The sequence below is a fragment of the Pteropus alecto genome, unplaced genomic scaffold (genome assembly GCF_000325575.1).
Source record: "Pteropus alecto unplaced genomic scaffold, ASM32557v1 scaffold86, whole genome shotgun sequence".
NCBI lineage: Eukaryota > Metazoa > Chordata > Mammalia > Chiroptera > Pteropodidae > Pteropus > Pteropus alecto.
In genome coordinates, this window is record NW_006442109.1 from 6500219 (window position 1) to 6514969 (window position 14751).

At 31.9% G+C, this 14751-nt stretch overlaps 1 protein-coding gene and 1 non-coding gene across 6 annotated transcripts in view; one reads left to right on the forward strand and one right to left on the reverse strand.

The window, feature by feature from the left end:
- Nucleotides 1–14751, forward strand: part of MAP4K5 (mitogen-activated protein kinase kinase kinase kinase 5) — a 92842-nt gene that overhangs the window by 24713 nt on the left and 53378 nt on the right. For all 5 annotated transcript variants that reach the window (XM_015596028.2, XM_015596027.2, XM_015596029.2 and 2 more), the window contains exons 4-5: nucleotides 13253–13343; nucleotides 13936–14000. In XM_015596028.2, the coding sequence (XP_015451514.1) occupies nucleotides 13253–13343; nucleotides 13936–14000 (156 nt within the window). The remainder of the gene's footprint in view (nucleotides 1–13252; nucleotides 13344–13935; nucleotides 14001–14751) is intronic.
- On the reverse strand, nucleotides 7215–7345 carry LOC112469911. Its single transcript, XR_003042763.1, has one exon. It is a non-coding gene; the product is annotated as a small nucleolar RNA SNORA43 (small nucleolar RNA).

Consider the following 14751-nt stretch of genomic DNA (forward strand, 5'->3'; position numbering starts at 1 on the left):
TGGCGCACCTGGGGGCCCTGGCACACCCAGGGAATGGTCCGTGGCTCCACCTTGGGCATGAACCCAGGACCTTCTGCATGTAAAGCAGACGTGCTAACCACTACACTATGGAGCCACCCCCTCACTGTAGTTTTTATTTGCTTTCCCCCATAGAATGATCTCTAAAATGTCACTAACACAAATAGGAGGAATAGAACTATGCAAGCATTTGCTTTCCTGGAGGAGTCACTTGAGCAAATATTCAACTTATGTTCAAGGGACAATTATAGTCCAGAAAAGGAATGGACTGGATTTGCAGAGGAAACAAAGATGTTTATCCTCTGCCTTCAGTGAGTACACTGGGCTTGTTATAGCACCGTTTCACTTTCTTGACTTGAGGGTCTGGCCTACTTATGATTATAGTTCATATAATGAATTAATGAGTATATTTTTTAACTCCTACAATTCTGAATTCTCAATAAACCATAAAAAATAAATTATATCATTATATGATGCTATTATTTAACACATAAGGATTAATTTCTGGGACCATAAATTAAGCCTCTTTGAAAGGTTGGAATTTCTTACTGCCTTGCTTTGTAAAAGCTGCTGACTTTGGTAGAGTTCATTCTCATAGAAGGATTGACTAATGTTTAAAAGCTTTCTCCCAAAAGAATAACATAGAAGTTTAGTAAATGCTTGATGATTTATATTAGTGTTTCACTATTTTTATATTCTGTTAATTGTCTATACTTGTGCTCTGTGCAATTCTGTCAGGTTATTTGCCTTTTATGTTATTGATTTTTAAAGCCATATGCACTTTAAGAATAATGACTTTATATGTCTTAAGTTGTCCCCAGTTTGTCTTCTATCTTCATACTCAGCTTATGGTACTTTTCTGTTTGGAAGTTTTTTGTTTTTTTGTTTTTTCATTTTAGATAAATTTGCTCCTATGTCTATTCCTCTCTTTCTCATATTTAGGCCTTTTCTGCTAGGGTATTCTAAAACTATTTAACTCTAATTTCTTCTCGTTTTTTCCTTTTTGTCCTTCCTTTGTACTTAAATGTTTTAAGTATTCCATTAGGCATGATTTTGTTCTAAGGACTGAAGAAGAGCTCTAGGTCTATTCTTTTTTCAAATTGCTAGACAGTTTTCCAAAGCTGTTTACTATAAACTCTGTCTTTTATTCATAGATTCGAAATGCCCCAATTGTCATAAACTGAATTTCTATGTAAGCATGAGTTTTATTTTCTGTTTCAGTGATTTTTTTCTCTCTATTTGTAATTTAGTACTATCCTGTTTTTGATTATTCTAACTTTTCATTGCATTTTATAATCTTCATTGCTTTTATTTTTCAGTTATTTCCTTTCTGTTTTCATAATTTTTTTCCTAAGAGAACTTTAAAATCATTTTTATCAAAGATAAAAAAAAGCTTGTGAGATTAATTTGGAAGACTTGGCATTTTGACAATAATAAGGATTTTTTGTTATTCAGGTCTTCAGGAAAATACAACTTTTGCCATATAAATTTTCATATTTATGATATTTTTTGCTATTGTGAATGGTACTTCCCCCCCCCTCTTAAACTTTCTAATTGGTTACTGTTGATATTTATGTAAGTCATTGATTTTATTGGATTTATTTTCTTTCTGGCAGTTTTACAGAATTCATATTTTTCTGATAGTTTTTTCTGTTAATTTTTCATAGTTTTTCCAATAGAATTGTTACTTTCAGTGTTCTTTGATTTCCTTTTGGCATTGAATGTAACGTTGTCCAACATTGATATTGCCAGTCTACCTTTTTTTCTTTACATTTATGTAACATATAACAAATAGGGAGAGCTGCTATACTTGGGCCTAACATTTTACTTTAATCCTTCCTGTTTTTTTAAATCCTTCATTGGTTTTTAGGTGTTTCTCTTATAAGAAATTGTATTTGAGTGTTATTTTATAACCCAGTCTCAATCTTTCTTTTTTTAATAGATGAGTCTATCACTATGTTATAGTTTAACGAGATGTTTGATCTTCTGTTCTTGTGGGTTTTTTATTTCTTGTTCTTAATGTTTTTTGAAGCTTTAAAAAATTATGGCTAGAAGTTTATTTTTATTACTGATAATTTGAAAGGAACAGTCTGTAATTTTATCAGAGGATGGCTTGTGAGACTTTAAATAATATACTTAAATTTGTGGTTTTGATTGATTAACTTAATGAAATAGTCATTTACTTCCAGGATTTAAAAATGTTGAACTTCACATATTTATACTCCCCTTGCCTCTTCAGCTCCTCTTCATCAATTTAAAGACATTTGTTAGTTTATTTGGGGGTCGGGGTTAGCCTCAGAACTTTTTGATTGTACTGGGACATAAGCGTATGTTAGTCTGCATATTTTTTATTTTAAGAATTATAATGTATGGCATAGGGAATTCAGTCAGCATTAATGTAATGGCTAGATAGAGAGCCAGAGGAGAAAAAGAGCAATCAGAGAGATCATTTTATAAACTATATAAATGTCTAACCAATGTACTGTATACTTGAAACTAATAATAACAATTTTTTTTAACACCTTCCCCCCCACTTTCACTCCTGGTTTTCATTTCCTCTTAAGAACTGGATCTCTGAAGGTGGGGCTTCTCCTCCCATGCGCTCACAGCATGCACCCGGGGCCTAGCACATCCGGGGCCTGGCACACCAGGGATATGGACCGTGGCTCCACTAAGGCTCGAACCCAGGACCTTATGTGTGTAAAGCAGACATGCTAACCACTACTCTATGGAACCACCCCAGTAATAATTTTTAAAAAAGTATTTTGTCTGGTAAAAAAAAAAGAATTATAATATATGTTATGCAGATAATTTAGATTTAGTTTTATATTTAAATAGATTCAGTGCCCACTGTTGGTGGGCTTTGCCCTTGACTTCTTTCTTTTATTTGCACTCCAGAGTCAGCAAGTTCCTTCAACTCCATATCCAAAACATATCCTACATCCAAGTACTTCTCTTTATTACCATCTCCACCCTTCTTGTCCCCGTTTCCTCTCCCATACCTCCCATCTGCTACCATCTAGTTTCTACAAGCTACCAGAGTGATCTTTTGAAACACAAATCATAGTGCTCTCCTGCTTAAACCTTTGTGGAGCTTCCAAACCCACTTAGGATGATATTCAGACTTTCAACCCTGCTTATAAAATCCTACATGATCTGCTCTGTCTACTTCTCTTGAGTTTATTGTGTATCTTTTCAAATTCTCTGCCTCCATTTTCTTTTTATTTAAACAGTATGAGATTAAAGTAGCCTTTCCATTCTTCCTAAAGTACTGTTTTTTGTGATCTTTGCTCAAAAGACTCTTGCTCATTCAGGTTTCAACCTAAATGTCATGTCCTTAGAGAGACCCATTTACAACTACCTAATTTAAAGTAGACACCCAGGTCCTTGTTATTTTAGTTCTCTGCATAGGACATGTGACTGCCTGATACTTTCTATACACACACACATATATGTATATTTGTTGAAGGTGTGTGTCTCTCTCTCCTAGAATGCAAGATCCATGATAACAGTGATTTGTCTTCACTGTTATATTTCAACACCTGGAACACAATAGGCACATAGTGGGCACTCTTTGTACAAGGGAATATTATAAATGCCTTTGCATAAGAATGACTAATTGACTAGGTATAAAATTATTGCTCACACATTTTTCTCCACTCTCAAAAAATCTATAGACATTTACTCCCTTGAATATTGTTAGAGAAAACTGTAAGGCAGGCCTGATAATTTTCTTCTTGTAGGTGCTTCTGCCTGATTTCGGCACCAATATAGCATATCTTCTCTAAGCTGTGATGTTCAGAAAATAAACCCTTAATATTTATGATATCTTTAGATTTTGATTCATGGTTAATAATAATTATAATTTTAAAAATTAGTAACAACTATAAAATTAGTTACCCAAGAAATAAGTTTTTCTTATAGTTTAAATATATACTTTTCAGTAAATAGTTTCATTCATTTTCATCCTCTCTGCTTTAGAATTTGAGGAATTGATCCTCCATTAAGTGACTGATTTTATTCATTTGCATCGTCTCATTATATTTTATTTGTTTTCTTTTTTTTCTTTTTTTCTCTTTTTGCCTTAAAAATTTTTTTTTCCTATATGACCATAGATTTTTATACCATGATGTTTTTTAGCATTTTCAGTAAAGCCAGAGTTGATGAGGTTTTTCATATTTCTGAAACAGACTTAAAGAAATGTTTAGGTCAAAAATATGATGGTGTGCCAAAGAATTTTTCCAACATTTGGTTCAGATACTTCAGATAATTCTGGAGACAGATGTATTTCAGAAATGAATTCTTAACTATACTCTGCAGCTTTTTAAAAAATTACACTAAAGCCAATGTGATACAGAAGTGTTTCCTTGTATTGATTTAACAGATGAACTGGTTTAGAGTTGTATTTAAACATGAGAAGATAATTATTTGCCAATATGACTTAGAAAAAGCCTTTTGTCTGACAAAATATAAACAAGACTTTTTTTTTAAGTGAATGAAATAGCAGCTGTAAACTTAATACTTTTCACCCGAGTTAAAAATAGATTATTAAAGTTTATAGTAATTTTAGAGTCCTGAATTTTATTCTGTATTTACCGACTTGCCCCTGGAAATTTAATTTAATTTAATTATATTTAAAATTTTACTGAAAAACAAATTGCTTTTCAGGCTTTTCCTAATACTCATAAAAATTCTAAAGTAAACATTAGAGTTAAAAATAAAAATAGATTAGCACAGAGAATTTTTTTTAATTCGCCGTAAAAATAATTGAAAAAGAAATGAGTCAGCTTTCTTTCCTATGTCCCTATTCTTTTTCTTTTCTCTAAATAAACTTATTTATTTAAATTAGTTTCAAGTATGCAGTACATTAGTTAGACATCTATAATGTTCATAAAACGATCCCCCCAGTTGCTCCCTCCCTCCCCTGGCCCTCCACTTAGCCATCATATTAATGCTAACTACATTCCCTCTACTTTTGTGCTCTTCACATACATAGGCAAATGATTTTCAAGAATGATTTATCTCATTTTAATAGTAGGTACTTATTAAATATAGGCAACATCTTACAAATGGTGACATTCAAATAATTTGGCTTACCAGTGATTAGTATTGAAAATAAACTATCAGTGATACCATTTTTATTTTTAGTTACATTTTCCATCTCTTTGTCAGACATCAGAACTGCCCTAGAAAAGCAGGCAGGTATTTTGATGATGTTTGTCACCATGTTTTCCTGTCTGTGTCTGAATTTCAGCCTGCCTTCTAACTCATTTTACAGATGTTCATTTTGCTCAAACAAGTCTGTAGCTAGTGGCAGCCGACAGCAGAACAGGAACAAGATTCTTGAGAAAGTAAATCATCAGAGTCCTTGCAGTACACTCTTGTTTGCTTGCTTGTTTTTAAAAATGCTAACTTGAAATATTCATAAAATAGTTGAGTATGTTTAAATAAAATAACAAGTTAAATGTATTTCATTAATGTAGACAGTTTTCAAAATAGGCAAGAATCTTTAAATATCTGAATAGATGTGTAAAACCTTTCTCAGTTGTTTTGTAATACCTCATCTTGTTTCCTGGAACTATAAGCAGAGAAAGTAGAGTAAATTTTTAATAAGTCAAGAAGTCTATAAAGATTTAAACAGCCATTAGTTTGCCTTGTTAATGTTCTTGAAAGAAATCCCCTAGTAGGAGTTTTGGCCAAATAGGACAAATGTCAGCTATTCTGGTTAAGTGCTATGTTCTTGCTTTTCAGTATTTACTTCTGTTTAAAAAATCTAATAATCTTGATTTTTTAAAAATAATCCGTAAAATAAAAAATTGGCACCCTATCTTCACTGTATGGAAAGTTCAAGTCTGACTTAGTAGAAAATGTTAATTTTCTACAGATCACCACCAAAAATGTCCTTTTATTGTTTTTAAATAATAGATACAGAAAACTAAAGGCTAAAGAGACATTTTCTGCTATTTAATAGGTAAAAAATCTCTTGTAATGCTAGGGTCTTTTGTTTCCGTTAGATGCCAATTTGCTTTTGAACACAAAATAAAATTGAAATTAAGTTATTTTTTGTTACTATATAATAAAAAAGATGAACTTCAATGCCAGATTCTAAATTAGTTAATTTAAAACTGATAGGTGAGTTTTCAGAATCTAAAATAGACATCTGAAAGAAAATGTTTTGTTAGAAATGACTGTTCTATCTATTTACAGTCTATATTTATTTTGCTTAATGGAACAATTTCATGTTTCCTAATTGCTAGCCAGAACTGTCAAATTGACAAGATTGCTACCATAGTGTCACTATATTTTCATGGACATTTGAAAATTACCTGACAATAGTGAGCATTGGACTAATTGGTTTTCTGAAAAATGCCTAATTAGCTGTACAGTAAAATCACTTTTCCCTTCATATCTATTTTTAGCATTGATTACATAAACTTTAGAAATGTATTAGTACGTTATTAGTACATGTCATTTTAAATTATTTTTTATTGTGGTAAATTTTTAAAAATACAGCAGTGCAATAGAAATAATAATAATAACAGATACTTATATGGTACATAATATGATCTTAGAAATATTAAATTTATTCTCAAAATAATCCTCTGCAGTTTTATTATATACTCATATGTAGATGAGGAAACTAAGAGATTAGGTATCTTGTAAGAAAGTAAGGAATAATCAAATGCTAAAACCTAGAGAAATAGGCAGGACCTTGAGGCAGGCTCAAATCTTGAGGAAACTGTTTTGAACCAAATAAAATTGTGACTTGCCTTTTATGTTCTTCACATATGGCTCAAAGGATAGGAGAAAAAATCTAAGACCCATCCTAGGTGAAGAGTCATCACCCTGCAAAATGCTGGGACCCCAAATGGATTTTTATCTGGGTAAGCTAGAAATATAATTGCCATCCTCTAGCCAGGACCACAAAACATATTTCTTGTCTTTTTTTTAAATTCATTTTTCAGTTACAGTTGACATACAATATTAAATTAGTTTCAGGTGTATAACATGGTGATTAGACATTTATATACCTTGCAAAGTGATCACCCCTTTAAGTCTAGTATCCATTAGATACCATATGTAGTTATAAAACTATCGATCGTATTCCCTGTGCTGTACTTTGGATCTCTGTAACTGTATTTATAACCAGCAATTTGTACTTCTTAATCTCTTTCACTTTTTTTTTTCCTTCTGAGGAGTGTTAGGCTACAGACCATTCTTAGTGCCCACTGTTCTGGGCACTGAGTGTAGAAATAGCTACTTCTTTGCCCTAATATCATAGGTGCAGCACAGCAGCTGTGTCTGTGGTGCCAGCAGGTCCAGCATCTGCAGAGCATCTCTTTCACCTTTTTAACCCATCCTCTCAATCCCCCTCCCATCAATTTGTTCTCTATACCTATGAGTTTATGTTTTGCTTGTCCATTTATTTTGTTTTTAGATTCCACATGTAAGTAAAATCATATGGTGTTTGTGTTTCTCTGACTTATTTCACTTAGCATAATAATACCCTCTGAGTCCATCCATGCTGTCACAAATAGCAAGATTTCATTCTTTTTTGTGGCTGGGTAATATTTCATTGTATGTATGTACCACAGCTTCTTTATCCATTCATCTATTGATGGACACCTAGGTTGCTTCCATAGATTGGCTATTGTAAATAATACTGTCATGAACATTGGGGTGCCTATATCTTTTCAAATTAGTGTTTTGGATTTCTTTGAATAAATACCCAGAAGTGGAATTGCTGAGTCATATGACAGTTCTATTTTTAATTTTTTGAGAAATCTCCATACTGTTTTCCATGGTGGCTATACCAATTAACAGTCCCACCAGTAGTGCATGAGGATTCCCTTTTCTTCACATCCTTGCCATCACTTGTTTATTTGTTGCTTTATTGATAATAGCCATTCTGACCAGGCGTGAGGTGTATTTCATTGTGGTTTTGATTTGCATTTTTCCGATGATCAGTGATGTTGAACATATTTTCATGTGTCTATTTGCCATCTGTATGTCCTCTTTGGAGAAATGTCTATTCATTTTCTTTTGCCTATTTTCCCCCCCAAAATTTCACCACATATATTTTTTATGCAATCTAAGCTGAGAATGCCATGTAAATGGGTCACTGTGAAATATAGCAGTTTAATTTATCTCTTCAGAATAAGAAACAAAACTGTATGATCTCATTTCTATTAACTTTTGAAGGTTTATAACAGTTAAGGTATTTTTGCTTCTATGTATAAATGTTAAAAGTACCATTTTTTCCACAAAATATAAAAACAACCAATTTCAATGTTAAGTAAAAGTAAAAACTGAGATTCTTGTTTAAATTAGTCCAAAGTGGCATGCAGGTACTTAGTCGTAGGCTCTACTCTGACACCATGATGATAAACCAAAGGGAAAGGCTGGGTCTGGTTTTGTTTTGTTTTGTTTTGTTTTTTTCAATATCCAGTGGTCATGGATTAAGTTCTAGAAGTGTTCTGTTATAAGGCAGGGATCTGTTTGGATTCCATCACAAATATGCTCCTTGCGTTGGATGCTGGAGGGCGAGGCACATTTTACTGGACCCATGTCTACTATCATTTTTAATAGTCATCAAGGTCAAAAAATTCATAGTCCCCTCCTTGGTATTACATTCCCTGGAAATCAACTCAGTAACACAAGATACCTCCAGTTCCACCAAATCCGTTCACCAACTGGGATCCTTCTTGTAACTTATCTGTGAAAATTTCCAGTATAGCTCCAAATTTTTACAGTTGTTAGCAAATCATTCCAGCAGGAGCATGCTCTCAATTAGTTCATGTTCTTGTCCTGTCTCTTTGTGAGATGAGATTTATCCTTCTTTTGTCCTGGAGTTAGAGAATTTTCTCTTCTGTGCTTTGCTCTGCCCATTTTTTAATCAGATTTTTTTTTTTTTATGTTGAGCTATATGAGTTCTTTATATATATTTTGGATATTAACCCCTTATTGAATGTATCATTTGCAAATATTTTCTCCTATCCAGTAGATTGCCTTTTTTGTTGTATTGATGGTTTCTTTTTTGGTACAAAAGGTTTTTAGTTTGATATAGTCCCATTTACTTATTTTTGCTTTTGACTTTGCCTTAGGAGACATATTCAAAAAAAATATTGTTAAGACAAATGTTGAAGTGTTTATCGACTGTGTTTTTTTTCTAGGAGTTTTATGGTTTCGGGTCTTACATTTAAGTCTCTAATCTATACTGAGTTTATTTTCATAAGCATTGTAATATAGCTTACTATCAGGCAACATGATACTTCCAATTTTGTTCTTTTTCAATATTGCTTTGGCTATTTAGGGTCTTTTTTGGTTCCAATATAAATTTTAGGATTATTTGTTCTAGTTCTATGAAAAGTGCATTGGTATTTTGATAGGGATTTTATTGAATCTGTAGACTGCTTTTGGTAGTATGGACATTTTATCGATGTTAGTTCTTCCTACCATGAGCTCGGTGTATCCTCCCATTTATGTGTATCATTTTCAGTTGCTTTCTTTAGTGTCTTAATAGTTTTAACTTCCTTGGTTAAATTTATTCTTAGGTATTTTATTTTTTTGGTGCAATTGTAAATGGGATTGTTTTTTAAATTTCTCTTTCTGATAGTTCATTTTTGATATATAAAAATGCAACCCATTTCTGAATATTTTGTATCCTGCTACTTTACCAAATTCATTTATTAGTTCTAAGAGTTTTTTGGTGGAATCTGTGGAGTTCTCTATATATGGTATTGTGTCATCTGCAAACAATGTCAGTAAATATTGCTTGTTTTGAATTGGAGTCACACTATGTTTGTGACTTTAAAAACCTTGATTTTTTAGTTGCAGATGTCTTGTAAGGCAGTGGTCCCCAACTTTTTTGGCAGCAGGGACTGGTGCTCCTGTGAGAATCTAATGTCCGATGATCCGAGATGGAGCTGAGGCAGTGATGCTAGCACTGGAGAGCGACTGCAAATACAAAAATGAGGCTTCTCTCCCTTCCCCACTGCTCACCTCCTGCTGTGTGGCCCAGTTCTTAACAGGTCACAGACCACTACCAGTCCATGGCCTGGGAGCTGGGGACCCTTGTTGTAAGGTAGTACACCTAGCAGAAACTAATGTAGTCTCTCACCTTTAACTCAAATTTCCGAGAATTCCCACAAATAAAGTTCCAAGAAATAAGAGCTCAGAGTCAAAAATCACAAAAGACACAAGGAGTAAAGATGCCTGAGCAAGAACCAGCAGAACCAACAGGACAGACCCATGAAGATATCAGATTTTGGAATTATATGTTCTATATATTGATTAGATAAATAAAAGAATGATTTGAAATTATTGAGGAAAAAGAAACTGTTAAAGATGAGCAGATTTGAAAATAACCAAATTGATTTTCCAGAAGTGAAAGTTACAGATTTAAAATTTAGTATGTGTAACAACTTAGACATAGCTGATGAGGGAATGAAGAAACTATGCAAAATGTAGCATAGAGAAGCAAAGAGATAAAAAATATGAAAGAATATAAAATACGTGAAGACAGAGTGAAAAGATCTAACAGATCTCATCAGGGTAGGGATACAATTGGGCAAAGGCAATATTTGAAGTATTTATGTTGAAAATTTTTTCAGAACTGATAGAAAAACTGAATATTTAAGAATTCTGACCAGAATAAATAAAAAGAAATGCACATGTGTATGTATAGTAGTGAAAATGAAGAATGCTAAAAACAAATGATCTTTCAATCAGCTAGAGAAAGAAGACATTAAGTACAGAGAAAAGAATGTATTAAGACTTAAGAGTGGCTTCTCAAAATGATAAAAAGAAAGAATACAGTGAGTAGATATTTTCAAAGAGCTGAAAGAAAAGGATTATCAATGAAAATATATTTCAGTAGTGAAGCTTAAATAAAGGCATTTTCAGACAAACTAATAGTATATGGTACCAGTAGATCCTCACTAAAGCTTAAATAAAGGCATTTTCAGACAAACTAATAGTATATGGTACCAGTAGACCCTCACTAAAGCAAATTCTAAAACATCAAAAAAAGGAATGTGATCCCAGATGGTAAGGCTGAGTTGCAAAAAGTAAGGAAAAGCAAAGAAAATGATAACTATGAATAAATCTTTTTGAAAAGACAACATACCTGTGTGAACTAACAATGATAATGAAGATGGCATTTTATGAGGCTCTAGAAAAGAACTAAAATTCTGGCCTACAAAAGCATGTGAGTTAGGAAAAGGTAATAGAGTTAAAGCATTCCAAGATTATTTTATTGTTTAAGAGTATAATGAAGATATGATTTATGTGTAGGCTTTACTAAGGAAAGTTCTCCTGACCTATTCCCACTCAAAGGCTTTACTAAGGAAAGTTCTCCTGTCCTATTCCCACTCAAAGAGGTGTTTTTTCCTCTTTCCTTCCAGATATTTTTTATATACCACTATGCATACATTTGTTTTGGATGATCTCCATTGATCCCCTTCCATTAGCAGACTATTAAGAAATAATTTTTTTTCTTACTCTTTAGAAACTATTTGGTACATGCTGAAATAAATTTTTAATTATGGTGTACTTTTAAAGGTATATGTAACCATTTATGTAATACATGTTTTCCAAATTTATAAATAAAAGCTAGATTTTCTTCAGTGATTTTTACTCAGATTTTTAATTGTTGGAAAATTGTACCCTTATTTGGTTTATCTAATTCTTTAAAATTGTTAGCACACTATATTCTTTAACTGAATGATTATCAACTAACATTTATATGAAAGGACTGTTGAAAAGAGTACCTAAGTGATTATAAATTTGTTGTGTATTAAACTACATATATATATATATATAGAAACCACATCAGTAATGATTGATTCTTTGAAAGGTATTTTATGACATGCAGAAAATATTTAGGGCTTTATTTTGACTCTGAATTGAAAATTGGAAATATAGATTGGAAAAAATATCTCTGATTTGTATGAGACCTTTGTTTGAAGACCTAATTTCTCAGTTTTTCCTTCTTAGCCATGTATGTTTTTCTAAGATGACTTTAAGTTAGAGCCAGAGCCTATCTGGACACCACTGGTTTTGAACCTGGAGTTGCTTTAGGTTCATTTTGTAATGGTCAAAAGACCATTTCAAACCAGTATCTAACAATGATGTCCTAATAAGGAACACTTTTGTTTGAATCTTTCTCCTCTCCAGCATATAGTAATATTGCTGTTGCATTTATTCTGTGTCAAACATTGTATTCAATGCTCTATGTATATTACCTTTCTCACAACGTTCTTAACTGAGGAAATCACATAAACAGAAACATGGGAGACATAAAAATTTGTTACAAAAATGGCCAGCAGCTTGGTATTACTAAAATGTAGAGAATGTTTAGGAAAGTGGTAGATAAGAAAACTAAATAGGTAGAATTAATCTAGATGCTACTGAACAGATTCAGCTGTAGCTCAGAAGGGTTATGTTGTCCAAGTTACATTGCTAGTGAATGGCCGCATCAGGTTTGAATCCAGGTATGTCTTAACTTCTACATTATATTGCCTTTATATTATACACATCAGTCATTTTGCCTCACTTCATAAGCTCCTTTTACTGAAATAAACACTATTTCTATTTAAAAGGAAGTTTAGTGGTGACAGTACTATTTTAGGTAGTATTCCTATAATCATAAAATTTCCATAAATAACCAATATTTCATTTTAATATAAGATTTTCTAGTTGAACAACTAAAACAGCTTTTTGATAGACAAATTGGAAAATGCAAATAAGAAAAGAAGCAAAATTACTTTTAATTTTACCACCTAGACATAAACATTATATACTTTTTGATATATTTTTCCTATATACATATATACTTACATAATTATGTAAAATATCTCTTTTGCTTAGTATATCATGAACATATTTTCATATTAAAACATGTTTTATCTATATTATAATATCTATAACTGTATCATAAGTTATTTAACCATTCTTTCATTATTAAGTCACACCCTAGGGAACATCCATCTCTGCATATCTAAAGAAAAAATTTTTTGAAATGAAATTATGAGCTCCAAGATTTTGTACATTTTTAAGGCTTCTGGCTTTATAGAACGAATGTACCTGTTTCATTCCCATTGAAGTATTAAGAATGTCTAATTCTTCATCTCTAATGTTTATCTAATATTTATTGTAAAGTTTTCCTTCTTTCCCATATGTAGAGACTCAAACTGTAACATGGTAACCAAATTATTATCATTTTGTTTTTCAGGAGATGATTTTTCTTTGATTCAACAAGAAATATTTATGGTTAAAGAATGTAAACATTGCAATATTGTTGCCTACTTTGGGAGTTATCTCAGGTAAAAAATAAAAGCATCTGTCTCTCTTTGTATTTTATATTTCTTTGCTACCACTCTCCCTCCCTTCATATCAGTGCTGTTGAGGCATATAATTTTTTTTTTTCCTCGCCTACAGCACCGGGTCTTCCTAGGTGATCTCCCATCCAAGTACTAACCAGGCCCAACCCTGCTTGCTTCCGAGTTCAGACAGGCGTGTTTGGGGTGGCATGGCCATAGACCCATATAAATTTTTAAAATTATATTTTCTAAAGTTCTAAAAGTTTTCAGGTTTCTTATGGTTTTCTGTAATATTAATAGTGACACTTCCATTTATGCAGTTATGCCTTATCTGGCAACCTTAATGAAATATTATGAATGTCATTACAAGTAAGTCTTTTAGCTTATAAAAATGATCATATTCTAACTCTTATAAGATGGAAACAAAGCTGAAGTTAATATGCTTTTCTATATCTTGAAAAGAGATTGCAGGGCAATTTCCTGTTACACTCTGTAATCCATCCTAAACCTTGGTATGCTGAAGAGTGAAGGCTTCAGGGTATATCAGTGATTGAGAATTACTAGCTAATTCAATTTTCTTTCTCTTTCGTATTAGTCGGGAAAAACTATGGATTTGTATGGAATACTGTGGTGGTGGATCACTTCAGGATATTTATCATGGTACTGTTAATTTGTCTTTATATTTTAAAACTGACTTTGACTTTAATGATTGTTGTTTGATATGTCTAGTTAACCAGGGATATTAACAGATAGATTTACTATTTTACATTCTTCTATTCTAGAATATTGCATAAAAGAAATCAAAATTTAATTTTTTGATGGTTATTCAGTTAAATTTGCTGGAGCTTGAACTGAGAAATTCAACAGTACTTGAACAGTCCAAATTTTATTTTATAGATGTAGTCTTTAGGAAGAAAGAATTTTACCTATAAATGAAACTGTCTGAACTTTCTTGTAAATAAGAATTGGAATGAGAGGGATAACTCTCACATAAAAGGAAATTATGTATCTACCTTAATAATTTAACCTAACTAGGAAAGCAATTTAGTTGCTATAATATTTCTGTATTAAAAAATATATCTTTTTAAAAATACGGAGTATTTAGCATTCTTTTAATTTAGGCAGTTTTCTGAGTTGAATATGATTTTACCTCATAATAGTATTTAGAAATAGTTCTTATTTTAGCTCTACAGTTTAGTTTCCAATTTGTTTTGTTGACAATTTTCATAATTTCTAGAGTTTATAAGACTAAGCATAGATTCCATAAAATACCTTTAATTTAACTGGATATGAGATAATAAAACTCCCATTGCACTATGCATTGTATAATTTATTAAGGATTATGTATTTTTAAACATTTAAGAAGTATTTTTAAACATTCTATGCTGAAATCTTTATATTGACAATCTTA